Raw genomic sequence first — 14,994 nt, 5'->3', positions numbered from 1 at the left:
TGTACTTCATAATTTCTAGTACCATGAAATCTTTATGCTAGAAAAATATAACAGCGTCATGCCCGTCGATGCCGTTGGTGTTTATTAGTAAAACTCGTCGACGTTTTATGTGGTTCAACGTTAAATTTCATTCAAATTAATAAAATATATTACACGTTAAATATTATAACATATCACTTCTTAGAATTATGTTTTATGACTGGATCACTACATCCCTACTTTTTTTTTATTACTTGCAGTACATTTAGTTATATTAGTTCCTCATTACTCACAGTTGAACATGGATGAAAAGTGGCACTGACTGAACATCCCATAAAATCCAAAGTACCTTTTCTTTTCAAGAGGGTATTCTGTGCTCCTTCAGCACCTCAGTGAGAAGAGGATAGTGGCATTAGGCAGTCATTGACTGTCACTGACAAGAGAAATGTTTGCTTTTCAATATGAGATGTAATGTCACTAACAAGCCTGCATCAAAACTAAGGAGCTCTCAAAACTCTCTTCTGCCAGGAGCAAAGACACATTGATACTGTTTCACAATAGATTTTCAACATTTCAAAAATAGGACAGCTCGTTGGAAAACAGTATAACTTTGTCCTTGCCTCTCCAGTTTTGTTTTTGTTTTTTATAACATGAAATGAAGCATTGAATTCAAGTGAGAAATGGCAGCTAGTAGCAGCAATGAGGCTTACCCAGAATACACAAATAACTATTCTTCCAAGTGGTGACAAATGGCATGATCCCTAGTGTCTCAAATTTTAAATAGGCTAACATAGATTTTGTAAAGACGCTTCTGCTGCACAAGTGTTAACCAACCGCCCTCTCCCTGTAGTTTCCAACAGCTGCTATGCCTCACTCTGTGCATTCCACATAAGCCGACCCACGCAGTACACAAATGTAGTAACCTTTCCATTTCAGTAGATGGCTAGAGTGCATCAAGCTGAGCTGGACAGCTTTACCTTGACTTTAACACCTGATGTTCTGTTTTGACAGGTACTCAGATCAGTTGGTGGAACAACAGAGGATTTTTAACCCACTTAGCTGAAGTCAAAGCAAGTGCTAAAATGGTTCGTCAGTTAATGAATTTGTCAATCAAAGACCAAAAACTTAAAGAATAAGAATCAAATAATTTTTTAATCAAAAAATCCCAAACACTGGAACACCAGTAGCTTCTAAACTGTAAGCATTTGATTCTTTTCTTCGTCTTGTATGACAGCAAACTGAATGTCTTTGGATTTGGGCTGTTGGTTGGACAAAACAAAACAGTGAACATAATCATTAGTTGCTGCCTTACAATCAACAGTACAACAGCAAACATCAAAAGCAGTTACAGCAAAGTAACTCAACAGTAGACTGCACAGAATAAGAGGTCAAGCCATCACCTGACATGCTGTGAGTACTTTGTTGTGATGAGGAGCTGTCCAGGGTGGTTCTACCTGCAGTTGAGATACTTCTGTTCTAGTTAAGCGGTCCAGAAAGACCAGAATAGTCTGAGAATACTGCAAGATGCCCCTGTCAGCCATGCAACCTTTCTCAAAAGTCAGGCTCATCAAGTCATGGGGAGGGGACGCGCACATTCTTGGTTGACCCCTGCAATGACCAAGTCCTTCATTGTGGGTTTAGAAAATCCTCAGAAAGATAGAGAAGTTGGTAACAGGATATTGTAGACTTTGATGGACAGGTAGGATTAGCGTCATACATTGACAGGGAGCCTTGATAGAGCAGGTGAATCCATTGTGAATCCATAGTCTGTAGCAAAGTCCTTGTGCTGCTCTCTGAGTTGAAGTTGAGCGTTGTGTTTTCTCCTCAAAGCTGGTAGAACATTGGTAAAAGAGGTCCAACAGTATGTGATGTTTTTAGTATTACTTATTTCTTTAAAACGCTGAAAATGCTGGTCCTAATAGTGATGGTGCTCTTCAATGTCCTTGTGTTGGGGGACAGTTATGCAACACGGGGCATAACGTAGCCTATCACAGAACAGAAGTTGTTTCTCTCTGTCAGATTTAACTTCTTAGCTGACACAGAAGTCTTACCTGTTGTTATAGCATTGACAGGGACATGCCCAATAGCCTTAGGTTGTTGGCCACCATTGCCAACTGGATAGCAAAGTGAAAGAAGGTCCCATTTCCCCCTTGTCCATGCGCTGCCGAGTGGTGGCCTGCAGGTTGGCCGTAGCAAAAATGAAGAGGTGACCCCTACACTGGAGTAGAGCGATTAAGCATGGATGAGGTGCCACCTCTGTTTGCTCCACTGTTTAAATCTGAACTGTATTGCAGAGCAGCAGTGCAAGTGCTTTCTTTACCACTAATAGGCCAGCAAATTAAGTGAAAGCACTCATGGTGCTGTGGCACTGACAGTGGAGCTGGTAAGGGACAATGGCAACAACCAGTGCCTTATTAGACCAATTAATCCGTGTCCATGGTGTCATTTTTGGTGCTTAAGCAATGGGAGCGAAACTACTCCAGTCATTTAATGCAGCAGACTTCCAATATGGTGGAATTCCTGATGAAATAATGACAAAAAGATATTTAAAAAGCCTTTGAAATAATTTAATGAATTATACTAAAACTTCATCTGCCCATCAGTTAAAGATAAAATTATGTAAATTAATAATTAATTAGCACATTTATGACCATTGTGTTGCTTCTGTACTGAAAGTAAAGTGATCTAAATTAATGCAGTCTGTAAAACCAAAATGCATCGCAGTACAAAATAATGAAAGTAAAACTGTATCTCAGAGTAATGTGAGACACTGTTATTAACTCCCTAAAATAGATTTGGCATTCATCCTACACCAATGTAATTAGCATTTGCATTGACTGATACCAAAAGAATGTGTTCCAGGCTATGAGTTATTTCTGGCCCTCATGCTGCCTGGGGTTTCTTGTCCTTGTATCAATCCAGTGTAGGACCTCGGCTAAACCGTTTGTCTACCTCCCATCTCCTACTGCTCTCTCCTCACCAAAATCACCCTCAAGACATTGATATTAACTCTGCTTGTGTAATCTATAGCAGCACTGGCACATTTAACCTTGGATTTCTCTGGTGACCAGTTCTTTCTCCTGGATTCACGTTAGGCTTTTTAAGTGAGTATAATAGAGCTTAGGTAAAAAGTTATCCAGCTTTGTGGAGCTCTGTTATTGTGACAGATGCTTTGGTAGGTACATGTCAAGGAGTGTGGATTAATGGAGATAGAAAGACACAGGTCATACAGACCAGCCCGATTTCCATCTCAAAGCAAGAGATTTCCCAGTTTCAAACTTTTCTTGCACAGGTTCCTTATTCTGTATTTCTTCCTTTTGAAAGTAAAAGTAACTTGGTTTTGACCACTGCCCCAGCTTGTCATATTTACCAAAGTAATCAAATTCTCCTTGTCTTCTGTTTCTTCTGTTAATGTAGTGAGATATTGCTTTAACCCTATGCTGCCTGTTACTCTGTATCTCAAATAGCCTGTCAGACTCTGTTACACATTACCTTTCAGAAAGATGTTATCATCCCAACCATCCCCCACATGGAGCCTGTCACTGAATGACACAGCCCACAACACAACCAATCTGTTGGGCTGGCTACTCTGTATAACCACATGCCTTCTACAGTCTACTAAGTTTAAAGTGCAATTTGGATCCCTGTGCGAAGTCCATGACAAAAGAACAGTTGGTTTTATAGTACTGGCGGCCCTCCCGGACTCATTATTGAGCTAAAGACATCCCCTTTTGTGTAAGTGTGCTTTGTGTGTACAATTCCTGGTTTCCAGGTTGCAAAGAGAACTATATCAAAAACAAAGGGAAGGAAATGAAAGCAGCAATATTAAGACAACCCTTGACAAGGTTGAACAAATTAGTAGATTATTAATATGCTACTGTGTCAGAGCAAGGATAACTGTTTTGGGAGTCATTGCGTTAAAAATATCTTTATTGTGGTGGATCATGTTTGGGTAGGAGGGATCGTTTTGCCCCACTGGGCCACCCTCGTGGGCAGCAGATGAGCCAGAGAGACTTGTGTGTGTGTGTGTGTGTCTGCGTGTGTGTGTGTTGCTCTGCTGAGCTGTGAGCAGAGGAGCCCCGCCAGCCTGCTTGCTCTAACTGTGCTCTGCACACACTCCAGTCCAACAGCTTGTCTCTTCTCTCTGCTCCAGATGATGCCTTGGATTTAGCTGGCCCACATGAGTGATATGAATAACACACTGGAGGAAATACACACTTCTGGAAGCCTCGGAGATAAAGTAGAGATTTTTCAGAGTGGCAAGGGTAATGTGAGTGGCTTTCCCAGCCCAGCCCTCATCCCTTTGCGAGCTCCTTTACTAACACCAAATGCCCAGAAGAGCAGGACTACGCTCTGCAAGGGAAACAGGTATGACTCATTTTTCTTTAAACTTGCCATGAACGACGCCAGTCTGTTTATAGGATTAAAAATTTCAGTTACACTAAAACTCAAAGTAGCATTTTCTACTCTACACTTTACAATGTCAGCTACCCTGCAGAAGAATAGTACACTCTTTGTATTTGCAGGAGCGAGACACAGAGGTCTATTTGAAAGCTGTAGTGTAGACTTTGTACCTGTAAACACAATTGGCTCGGTCCGCATGCAGCTGTCAATGAAATGTAATGTATTATTTCAACGGTGCGGTTAAAGACCTGGAATCAAATCAAGCACCTGTTAGTTTGTGGGAGATAATTAGTAACCCAGTAACTGTTGTTTTTACAGAGCAGTAAAGAAAGTGTCAGTCAGAGAACAGCACCTCTCAGAGACTAAGGCCCTCTCATGTGCAAGTGTGCTGAAATGTCAGTCTTTCTTACCATATCATGATGGTAATGGGATGTTGTGTTATGAATTATCTGTTTATGTAATTTTTGTCTGACTGATTTAAGCATGAGAAGATTACAGTGACATGCTAAATGTGTTTTAAGAAATAAAGAACAAAACATGGACCATTTCTACTGCTTAGTGCCAAACGCACAGATTGCAATGATGAATCCCTAAGTGGTTGTAAGAGGTGAAAGAGTATCATAATATTTTGTGACTATGATAAAATAATTCCTTTACATATTGATTATTAGATTTTTTTGATTGTAGTATGGCTTACTTTCCTCCAGCCAGCAGTTCAAGTGCTGTCTGTGTCTGTTAGCAACTGCTGTATCTTATAGTGGTGAAGTCAGGGGCGGCTAACACGCGCATTATCTGCAATCTTATCAAAAAGCTGTTGGCGATTGGGGCGTGTCATCTGGTAGTACAAGGGGTCCAAGCAGAGACAGCCTTGTGTTTCTGTCAGATCTGTCAGTTTGTTTATCACTCGCTCCATTTATACTCCTCATTCCTGTGCATAGGACAGAAGCAGAACCAGCAATATGTTGTAACAGCTCTCTAATGTACAAGTTGTGAAATCGGTCTAATACATAGTTGCAATGTCACAGTGTATAATGACTCTTGGGGGCCAGTTCAGCCTGACATGCTTAGTAATTTTGAAAACTATGCAAACTCATATAGAATTTAAAATCAAATCTGAACAATGCTTGGCTCATTGTATGAAACATCTGTTTAGTTCTCTCACTGTGTCTAATTTTTTCTTGTTCTTCAGGAGCAATAAAGAGGGAGAGGATTCATTCTCCTCTCCTGTTCCAAACCCTTTCCCTGAGCTTATCCCCTCAACCCTCTCCCCCTTTGTCTCTGAATGTTTATTACCATGGACCAAAAGTAGTGCAACTCAGGTGAGTGTTCCATTTACAGTACTTGAGGGCATTTGTGACACAAAGAGGCATATTATTTGAAAAAAAGAGGCCTAACTGTTGTAAGCTTTTCCATATGCTACCCCAGGCAGCAAAGTCATGCAAACTCTAATTGAAACAAGTGCCAGAAAAACAACAGCAGGACATACAGCATTTAAATTTAATTAAATGCATAGTTACTTGATGTTTGGCTTGGGATTTGTCTGAAATGTCAGGGCATATGGATAGTTGAACCAGTTATGTGAGTATGGAAATGAGTTGCAGTGAGGAGATGATAAAAATGTTGTGCCAGCACATACACACAATCTGCGCACACACGTTATTACTTTTGAGAGTCCAGATTTTTAATGTGCACACTGTACAGTGACCACTAAACCACATAAAATTAGGCAATACATATGAAGTGCGATACCACCTGTAGATATTGAATTTGAAATTTGATCACAACTTCACGGTTTACCGAGGAAATACCTGGCCTAGTGCCCAACAGCCACTCTTGTACGTTTGTTTTAGCACAGGGTGTGTGATTCGTCATGCACTGAATGTCGAGAAGTACCTACTGGTGCTGGAAAAGCTTTCACTCCAATCTCAATGTTAAGCCAATTTTGGCAATGTCATTTACGTGGATTTTAATAAAAATAAAAAATAAAAAAAAAAAAAAAACAAATTGCTCAACAATTGACTGTTCTCTAAGCCCCGCCCCTCCTTCTTACTGTCGCTATGCCTGACAAGCTTTCAAATCTAGCATAGCACATATGCATTTGACAATAATGTTAAGAGTTTTACTACCTGAAGTTTATAGTAACTTTGGGAACAGTGGCTTTTTTATTTCACACAGAAGTTGAAAGGCTACTCATTGCTGGCCAACAACTGTTGATTTTGTCAGCTTAAATCACAAGTGTCACTGGCAGACTTTTTCAGTTGTTACTCCACAAGTTGGCTGAAAAACACAGTGTGACTGCAGCTGAATATTTACGAAACTTCACTTCAAATTCTTTAGAGACTGAGTACCACTCTTAGTACAGCCACACCCACACTGTTTCAAGATGTGAAGAAATCCAAAGCTTGTGCTTAGTTACTGTTGCTAAGGTATGATTGGACAATAGCTGTTTGGGGGCAGGGTGGCGTTGTGAATTATCAATTACCAGCAAATTGGAACACATAAATCTTAGTCATAAATATTTTGTGTATTTTTTCTAATCAACTTCTGAGAAGATAAATTTACTAATTAGAGAGTTTTTGTCAAACCACCATTATGTTCTAAACCTATTGTTGCTTGCCCCTAAAATCTAATGAACTTGTAATTTTAATGCAGGTGATACACAAATCATAATAAATAATGATTCACTTAATAAGATTCTCTTTTTTAACCAGTGAGTGCAAGTCAGTAAAAAATGTATTATTATGTACAGCAAAAAATTATTTAACTTGACCCTGTGATCTGTAGTTGATTTGTACATTTATAGAGAACTCGCTGTCAAATTCTAAAAAGAGAGCACATTCATTATGTTGGAAAGCTAACAATTATGGGTCTGCTTCAAAAGTGCATGGCTTTCAGAATGGATTTTGTCTATACATTTTCCAGGGCTGTTAAATTAGTCTGGTTTGTCAACCACTAGATATTTCCTGGATGTGGATCCCTGTAATGTATGCTGGAGTTGATTTCAGGTTTTTCAGTATCTTTGTGGTCTGTGTGTATGTGTATATGTGTGTGTATGTGCAGCAGCAGGGGGCAGGTCAAAGCAATGACTCATAGGAAAGCTAGAAATTACAGAGCTCAGCAGTTACCGACGACTATCAGCAGTATTAGAACTCTGTGTGCTTGTGTGTTGCTTTCAGGTCGAGAATGACAAATGAATACAGAGAGTTGTGTTTTTATGTTTTGTTTTTCCTTTATTTTTTATTTCTTTGTGCTCAGAGTATTTGTGCAAGAATGTGATCAAATTGGTATTTGTTCCTCTGTATGCATTGTGGTAAGATTGCTTGATTATCTTACACTGGAGAGTCTCCACTTGAGTCTCCAAAAATCTCAGAAGAGCCCTTCTATTCCCTCCTCACTACACTCAAGGTTTCACATCAGAAAATTAGAGTGATTGCTGATTCTCCTGTGCTCTCACCAGCCTTTTGTGAAGACAGGTCAGGGAATTGCACGGATTTGGCATTTTCTTTGATAAGTGTGAGAGTAATCCTTAGGCTTGTCAGCGAAGGAGCAAAATGACACCCAGTTGACCTCACTCTGCAACAATGTGGCTTCCTTGTTAGTAAATCTTAAAGTGCTTGCTGATGAGACCCTTGTCTGCAACTCTTGGATCTGACAGCCTCTTACTTAGCCTTGTCAGCAGCAGTATTGGGAAGACAAAGGGAGTATGTCAGACTGAACAGTTGTTTTTGTGTGACAATCCTCGTTTCACAGCGTTATGACCTCATTTCAGTAGCACCCAAGAAACATCATGACATCATTGTTTCAACTTATCCCTCACCCACCCTTCCAAATTTTCTATAAAGGAAAATTATCCATTGAGCTTCACTGTGTGTGTTTTATTTGGGGGGTAGTAATTTTCCCATCAGTTACAATTATCTGAAAATAATAATCTTCTACTAGGGACAAGCTTGGACTATAAAATGAGCAGGCTAAGAAACCGGCAGTGACGTCTGTTGTGGTATCTCGAGCCGCTCGGTGTCTGACTGAGACCCTTTGCTTGACATCGCTTTAAAGCTGTTTCACTCGTGAGAGTCTGGTTTATCTGAGTCCCCTGTTAGCCTTGTGTTTGCAGTGTCACGGTACATTTCCATAACAAAAACCACCAAGTAAGGACGGCCACATTATGTCAAGGAGTCACAGCCTCCAGAAAACTGTATGTCTGAATACATATAAGTGTGTAGTCACCTAACCTTAACATAAGAAGGCATTGTTATATATACAGTAGGTTGAGACAACTGGATTGTCAGGACAGATCAGTTTCTATGGTGAATAAATCAGTGTGTGTCCTGTACCACCTCAGCTGTTTCAGACATACAACTGTGACATGAGAGGTTACTTTGTGAAATAAAATCCTCCTGCACTTTTGAGTTTGACCTCAGGAAAAGTGCCCACTGGCAACGCCGAAGGTTCAGCTCTTCAGACTGTCGGCTCAGCCACTTCACCACATTACTGCAGACACAAACACAAACTTTTAGCATGACACCATGATTCTGTAAATAAGTTGGATTGAGAAACCTTTCTTCTTGCATGTTTTTAGTTGTGCGGACAATTTTTTGTTGATGTCGTTGATAAGGGCAGTGGAACCTGGCTTTGAGTGCAACATCATGGAAGAATTGGTATATCTTCACAATACAACGACAAAATAAACAGTTTTTGGGGAAGTCCAAGTGGTTGGCACCACCTCCACTCTCCAGGAATATTGTGGGCAGTCATGCTTGGACTCATACCAGAAACCAGAAACAAACAGACAGTCTGTGTCCAGACGGTGTTGAGTGCTCAGTTCAGCCATATGACTCAGAGGAAATGCTTGCCCCTCTAGAGATGTTATTTCAGATGCAACATGCATCATGTCCGTGTTCTTCACTCTGAGTTTTAGCCTCTCTACAGCAGATGTTACATGGTCATCCGGTCACACTTGATAGATATAAACCATCGACACATGTTTTTTCTTCTACTTAATAGTCCATTTGAAAGCTGCTTACTGACAAAACAGAGGTGAGCTGATGAATAATTTGTATTTTACAAACTTGAATCAACATTTGGTTGATGAGCGATTGCTGATGTCACAACCACAGTCTCCAGAAAATGGCAGCAGACATCTTTTTTTATTTTAACAATTGAATTGCTTTAGTTTTCTCTGATTTATCATAACACTGATTTTAGTGGTTAAATATTGCTGTAATTCATTATAATGCAGTACTTGAAGTGAGAGTTGAAGGAGTTAGAATCAGAGGAGTCACATAGCTTTCATTCCTTGTGCCTAACAGAGAGTATGTGTTATTATATTATAGAGGAATCAACTGTTTTAATAACTATAGGATTTAGATATTGGAAGCAACTTTTAGTCCAGGTCAACCATAAATTCTGTCCTTCTCAATTTTAACATTTATTAATAAGACCAAAGCTAGTAAATTCTATAATGGTAACCCACTTCTTCTGCTTTGTCTTGATGAATGTCGATGTTAACGATGCGATTTTTACCAAACTTCAATTTCAACTATGTTTACCAAATATACAAGGTGTGGTATTATTCTATGGCTTAACTGTGGCCTGTGGAATGACAGGTGCAGATGCTGGTCTTGTGTAAACAGCAACAGCCAGGGATTAAACTGTGAGAGTAGTGTGATGTGAATAGGTCAATCGCAGAATATGTTGTCATTATACCATGTCAAACACAAGTTGCACCTACCTCTCACTCTTCCTCTATCTCTCTCTGAAACACACACACACTATACACAGACAAATACGCTGTGTTCACCCTATTGTATGATCTTATCAGAACCAGACAGTACTAAATACTATGTGAATGCATGGAAATCCATTTCTCACTGAAGTGAGAAATGGTCCATCGTCAGTGAGGTAGTGCATTAAGCTGCAGTTCCTCTAATGACAACTGGAAACTGATTGCATCTACCTCATTCCTTGCCCCACCCTTTAGCCAAATCTGGAGTTTTCAGCATGAGTAATGGCCAAGAAATGGAAGCGAGTAGCAATGGTGGAAGCAAGTACATTGTACTATACTGTACAAGTACTGTACAATGTTGTACTTTTTGTCAGTTTCATGAGTGCCAGTCAGTTTTTCTTTTGATGAAGCTTTATTACTTGCTTTGTGCTTGCGTACTTTTGTGCTTTGTGCTGTTTTATCTTTAATCATTCACTTTATATCTCTCCACAAAGCTCACAAGTTATGGAATGACAAAGACAAGGAACAGTCTTCAGTTGTAAATTCTAGAGACTTTGCTTTATCCAGTTGCCTGGGCAGAGGCACAGCCTTAAAGGCTAAATTCAGGGAACAAAAGTCCTCCACAGATAGGATTATAACAAGACTGGCTATGTCCTTGCTCTGCAAGATGTAAACTGATATGTGTCTCTGGCTGTTTTCAAGTTAGTATACTGTAAACCCCCCTGCCCAGAGGTCGGTATACACAGTGTACCTGCATATGCGCACCATTGCACCTCTGGTTGCTGTATTGTTGCTCTGACAGAGCCTGCAAGGGGGTCTTGATTGAATCAGCTGTGGTCAAATGTGTCTGGAGCTGGCTTTGTTATGAGAGTTGTGGAGACTCTGTTATCATTCTGGCTCCATTAATTCCAATTCATTTTAGCTGTGTGATAACTAGCAGCGTCTGTTTGTCTGTGCTCTCACAAGTCACTGTGCTGTGTTTCCAGATAAACATGAACCCTGTTGTGGGAGGTTCTTCTTTTCCTGTCTGTTCTCATGAGTTGAAAGAGAGGACAATGATTGGTGCCAAATTTCCACATTCAGTACTGTGTACGTTAAATATAATAACATATACTGCACATGTCTATAAGGAAATGAGATGAAAGAAATATAGACCCATGCTTATGTTGAAATGCAGTGTACTGGATTTTTCTAGTAGCTTTACAAGTTTTTGTTTTGGTGACAGAGAAGTTTTGCAATATACAGTAGCTGCTTTATCTCTCTGGGATGCACTTTAGCAAAATCGCTAACCCAAAACATTCTCATTCTGACAACTTTCACATCACCACTAATATTTAGTCTAGATAGATTTGAATCTAACCACATTGTCTTAAAATGAACCAGATATACAGTATTGCCATATAAGGCTGAACGAGTTTGGGTGAGTGTGATCTTCATCAGACAATGAATTCAGGCTCCTTGTGGTCTATGATTGTTTCTCCCTTATCTATCTACCTTTTTAATAGCTTTATTGAAGATACTGAACCCCAAACTGCCCCTGATGCCTGTTCCATCAGTGTATGAGAGTACATAGGTGTGATGTGTGAATGTGGCAAGTATTGTAAGGCGCTCTTAGTAGACAGTAAGACTAGAAAAGCGCTATATAAGTGCAAGTCCATTTACCATCAACCCATTTACATCATCTGATATCGTTTGCATGCTGTAACTTGTGAAATGTCTCCTCTAATATATTTCCATATTGTACCAGTAATGAGTTATTTTAAAATAGAAATAGAATACCAATCTATAGAAAACTATGTAAACATATATTTGAACTAAAATCTAACCGTCTACCTTTACAACTTTGACTTTGATTTCGAGTTTCTAATAATCAAACGGTAAATCCTGAGGCTAGAAAGTGGGTGTGTTCTGTAAAGATGGCACACTTATATTTACAAGGCCTCTTTGTCTTGTCTTACAGTAAAACAGATGTGGGCTATAAATTGTGGCTGTGGGAGTAAGGGCTATTTTGGATGCCTATTTCTCTCTCTCTCTCTCTCTCTCTCTCTCTCTCTCTCTCTCTCTATCTATCTATCGTGACCATATTAAATTAAAATACAGTAGTAAACTACTATATATCAAAATCTTATGTTAACACAAAACACCAATCAAAAATATAATATCATGATATGTACTTCTAGCCTATATACCATATACTTTCAAATAGCACATACTGCACATACTAAATTTTAAAATAAATTGTACACTGAATAGCAGAAGAAAGAAGAGAAGCGCTATAGTACAACACTAAAGTTTCTTGTTATTATGCATCTGCGCCGGCAACGGCCAGAGCCAGGCATATTGTTTTTGGGTTGTCGGTCTGTACGTACATATGTCCGTCCGTCCGTCCGTCCGTACGTCCGTCTTCAAATGGACACGATACCTCAAGAATGTCTTGACGGAACTTCTTCATATTTGGCACAAACATATACCTGGACTCAAGGATGAATTGATTAGATTTTGGGGGTCAAAGGTCAAAGACATGGTGACCTCACAAAACACAGTATTGGCCTTGTGGACGCAATATCTCCATGACACCTTGAGGGAATTTCAAATTTGGTACAAATGTTCAGCCGGATTCAAGGACAAACTGATTAGACTTTGTTGGTCAAAGGTCAAGGTCACAGTGACCTCAGAAAACACTTTTGCTCAAGACTTCACACAGCAATTACGACAATTTCACACAAATGGTTAATATTTTCTATAATTCGGGATAAACAGAGATGTAACCTCAAACTAGCCTGAGTGGCGGAGACATAGAACTGCAAGGCGGTAATTCTAGTATTATACATTACTTGGCTTTTTATGGGGATATAGCAGATGGCAGATATCAGTAATAATGATAGTAGTAATATAAATAAATTGAAGAAATAAGACAATAAATAAAGTGAGGGCTGATGTAGATCAAACAGATCAATCAGTATTTCTCTCAGTGCACTCTTTCATTTTTTTTAAATGATCTAAACAGTTACTAAACTGCAGATTGTTTAATGATCCCTTTTTGCCAATGTTTAAATCTAATGTCAGCACAAATCATAAAAACATTTATGCAAAAGTTTCTTAATGTTTGTTATTATGTCAGAGACTTAAAATAGCCATGTTGTGTCTGGCTACAAATTCAGTATAAACAATCTGACACATGCACTTTCTGGGAAATCTTTCTGCCTCTTTGCTGTGGTTTTGACATTATCACTTGGCAGTATTTGTTACTTTGATTCCAAGTATTTTAGCTTCTGTGCCCTGTATATTTTCACTCTGTTCACCATGAGAAAAACACTTTTTCTTTTTTTCAATTTTAGTTTTGTTTTTCGTAACCAACTTTCGAAAAGAGAGAAAAGGAAAAAGCTTTTACATTCCCAAGGACAAAGGAGGAGTTTGTGTTGTGGGGAGGCAACATGATTTAGTTTCTCACACTTTCGTTGTGAGGAATCTCACTGTAACTGGTTTTCCGTACTATCCTACAGGGTTGCTGTATAGAAGTGTTTTGTTTTAAATACCATATATAGGATTTATTATTATATTTAGAACCATAATTTGTACATTATCCTTATTTTCAGTTACCATGTATGGATATTTTTCATGTAATGAATTGTGCACCTAAGGCAGAAGCATGAATTTCCATGCGAGAAGAGTCACCTTGCCTGCCATCACGCCACTTTGTCTGCAGAAGCGGGTAGGAATCGTAGCTGGATTTCCTCTGTACTACCTCTTTAACTTAAAGCTTTTTCCTATTTATTAATGAACCACAGCTTTCCATTCCTGATCGGAGATTGTTTTAAATTTAAGCTGTTTTTTCGGATGTTGCTGGATGAGCACTGACAGCGCTAATACATGTTAAACTTTCCAAAGTTTTTATCTGCATAAATATGTTCATATTCTGATTACATACTCACTACAGTTTGCCTGTGCTATTGTTAGTTGTTGAAACTGACTTTCCTTTCCTTTCCACTGTTTGCTCACTATGAAGCACCTTTTTCAAGTCAATCTTTGACACAAATGCAAGATGTCATTTGAAAAATGTTGTAATAAACTAGGAAAATAGCAGGCTCTCACTGGACTCTGGAAATATGCTGAAATGTAAAATATGCAGTTCAGTTAAATAAGGAGCATAAATGCTGAACGAAGAACCCACACGTTAAGTCAGAATATTAATAGACCGTTTTCTTTGTGTTGCCTGTGGAGCCGTACTTTACATTGGTAGGACATATCTAACTGGAGTGTTGGTTGTGTGACCTCCAAGACTTGTCCATGTTCAAAACATCAGTTGATCTGTTCAGCAACAATATAAAGGGACAAGCCACAATTTAGGAATTTACGTTAGAACTGCTCCATTATTTCTTAAGGATTTAATGATAAGATTATTGCTTTCTATTTTATCACGGCTTGCTCTAAGATTTTACTTTGACAATGGGCTCTTTAAACTGTATATCATACTAACAATGAAATAACTTTTTACTGCTTTGATGTCCTAATAACTTACACTTTTTTTCATTTTTATCAAGCCACCACCAAGTATCTTTTTGATCGCAGCTCTGAGTAAAACAAGTTGTGCCAATCCAATTCCAACAAACTACGCAGAATGAAAATTAGGCCAAATAATATTTAATTACTGTATGTTCACAATAGTAACCCCTCCAGCAGCTCACTATCATTTTTGCTGTATAAAGTAGCGTCTAATTTTCCAGCCTGCTTATCAATGTCGCTTGATAAGATTTGACTTCTGTAGTAATTCATGTCCTCATTGGTGAATACTCTGTAAGGCAAATGGTATTCTGGCTATTCCGTTGTACTTCTAAGTGGTCCAATTCTGTCTGAGCCCAGTAACTTAGTTCATGTGTAGAAGCCAACAA

The 14,994-nt window shown here is 38.9% G+C and overlaps 1 protein-coding gene across 3 annotated transcripts in view; it reads left to right on the top strand.

Moving 5' to 3' along the window:
- The window catches only part of grb14 (growth factor receptor bound protein 14), a 30,716-nt gene that overhangs the window by 632 nt on the left and 15,090 nt on the right, over positions 1-14,994 (top strand). The window contains exons 1-3 of one of the 3 annotated variants that reach the window (XM_022741031.1): positions 3,594-3,714; positions 4,133-4,347; positions 5,573-5,702. In XM_022741031.1, coding sequence (XP_022596752.1) covers positions 4,160-4,347; positions 5,573-5,702 — 318 coding nt within the window. In that variant the 5' untranslated portion in view covers positions 3,594-3,714; positions 4,133-4,159. Of the gene's footprint in view, positions 1-3,593; positions 3,715-4,132; positions 4,348-5,572; positions 5,703-14,994 lie in introns of those variants that run through there. The other 2 variants (XM_022741030.1, XM_022741034.1) reach the window with 2 other exon arrangements.

This window comes from Seriola dumerili, unplaced genomic scaffold (assembly GCF_002260705.1).
Source record: "Seriola dumerili isolate Sdu_G_001 unplaced genomic scaffold, Sdu_1.0 BDQW01000052.1, whole genome shotgun sequence".
Taxonomy (NCBI): domain Eukaryota; kingdom Metazoa; phylum Chordata; class Actinopteri; order Carangiformes; family Carangidae; genus Seriola; species Seriola dumerili.
This window is presented reverse-complemented; position numbering and strand designations above follow the sequence as displayed.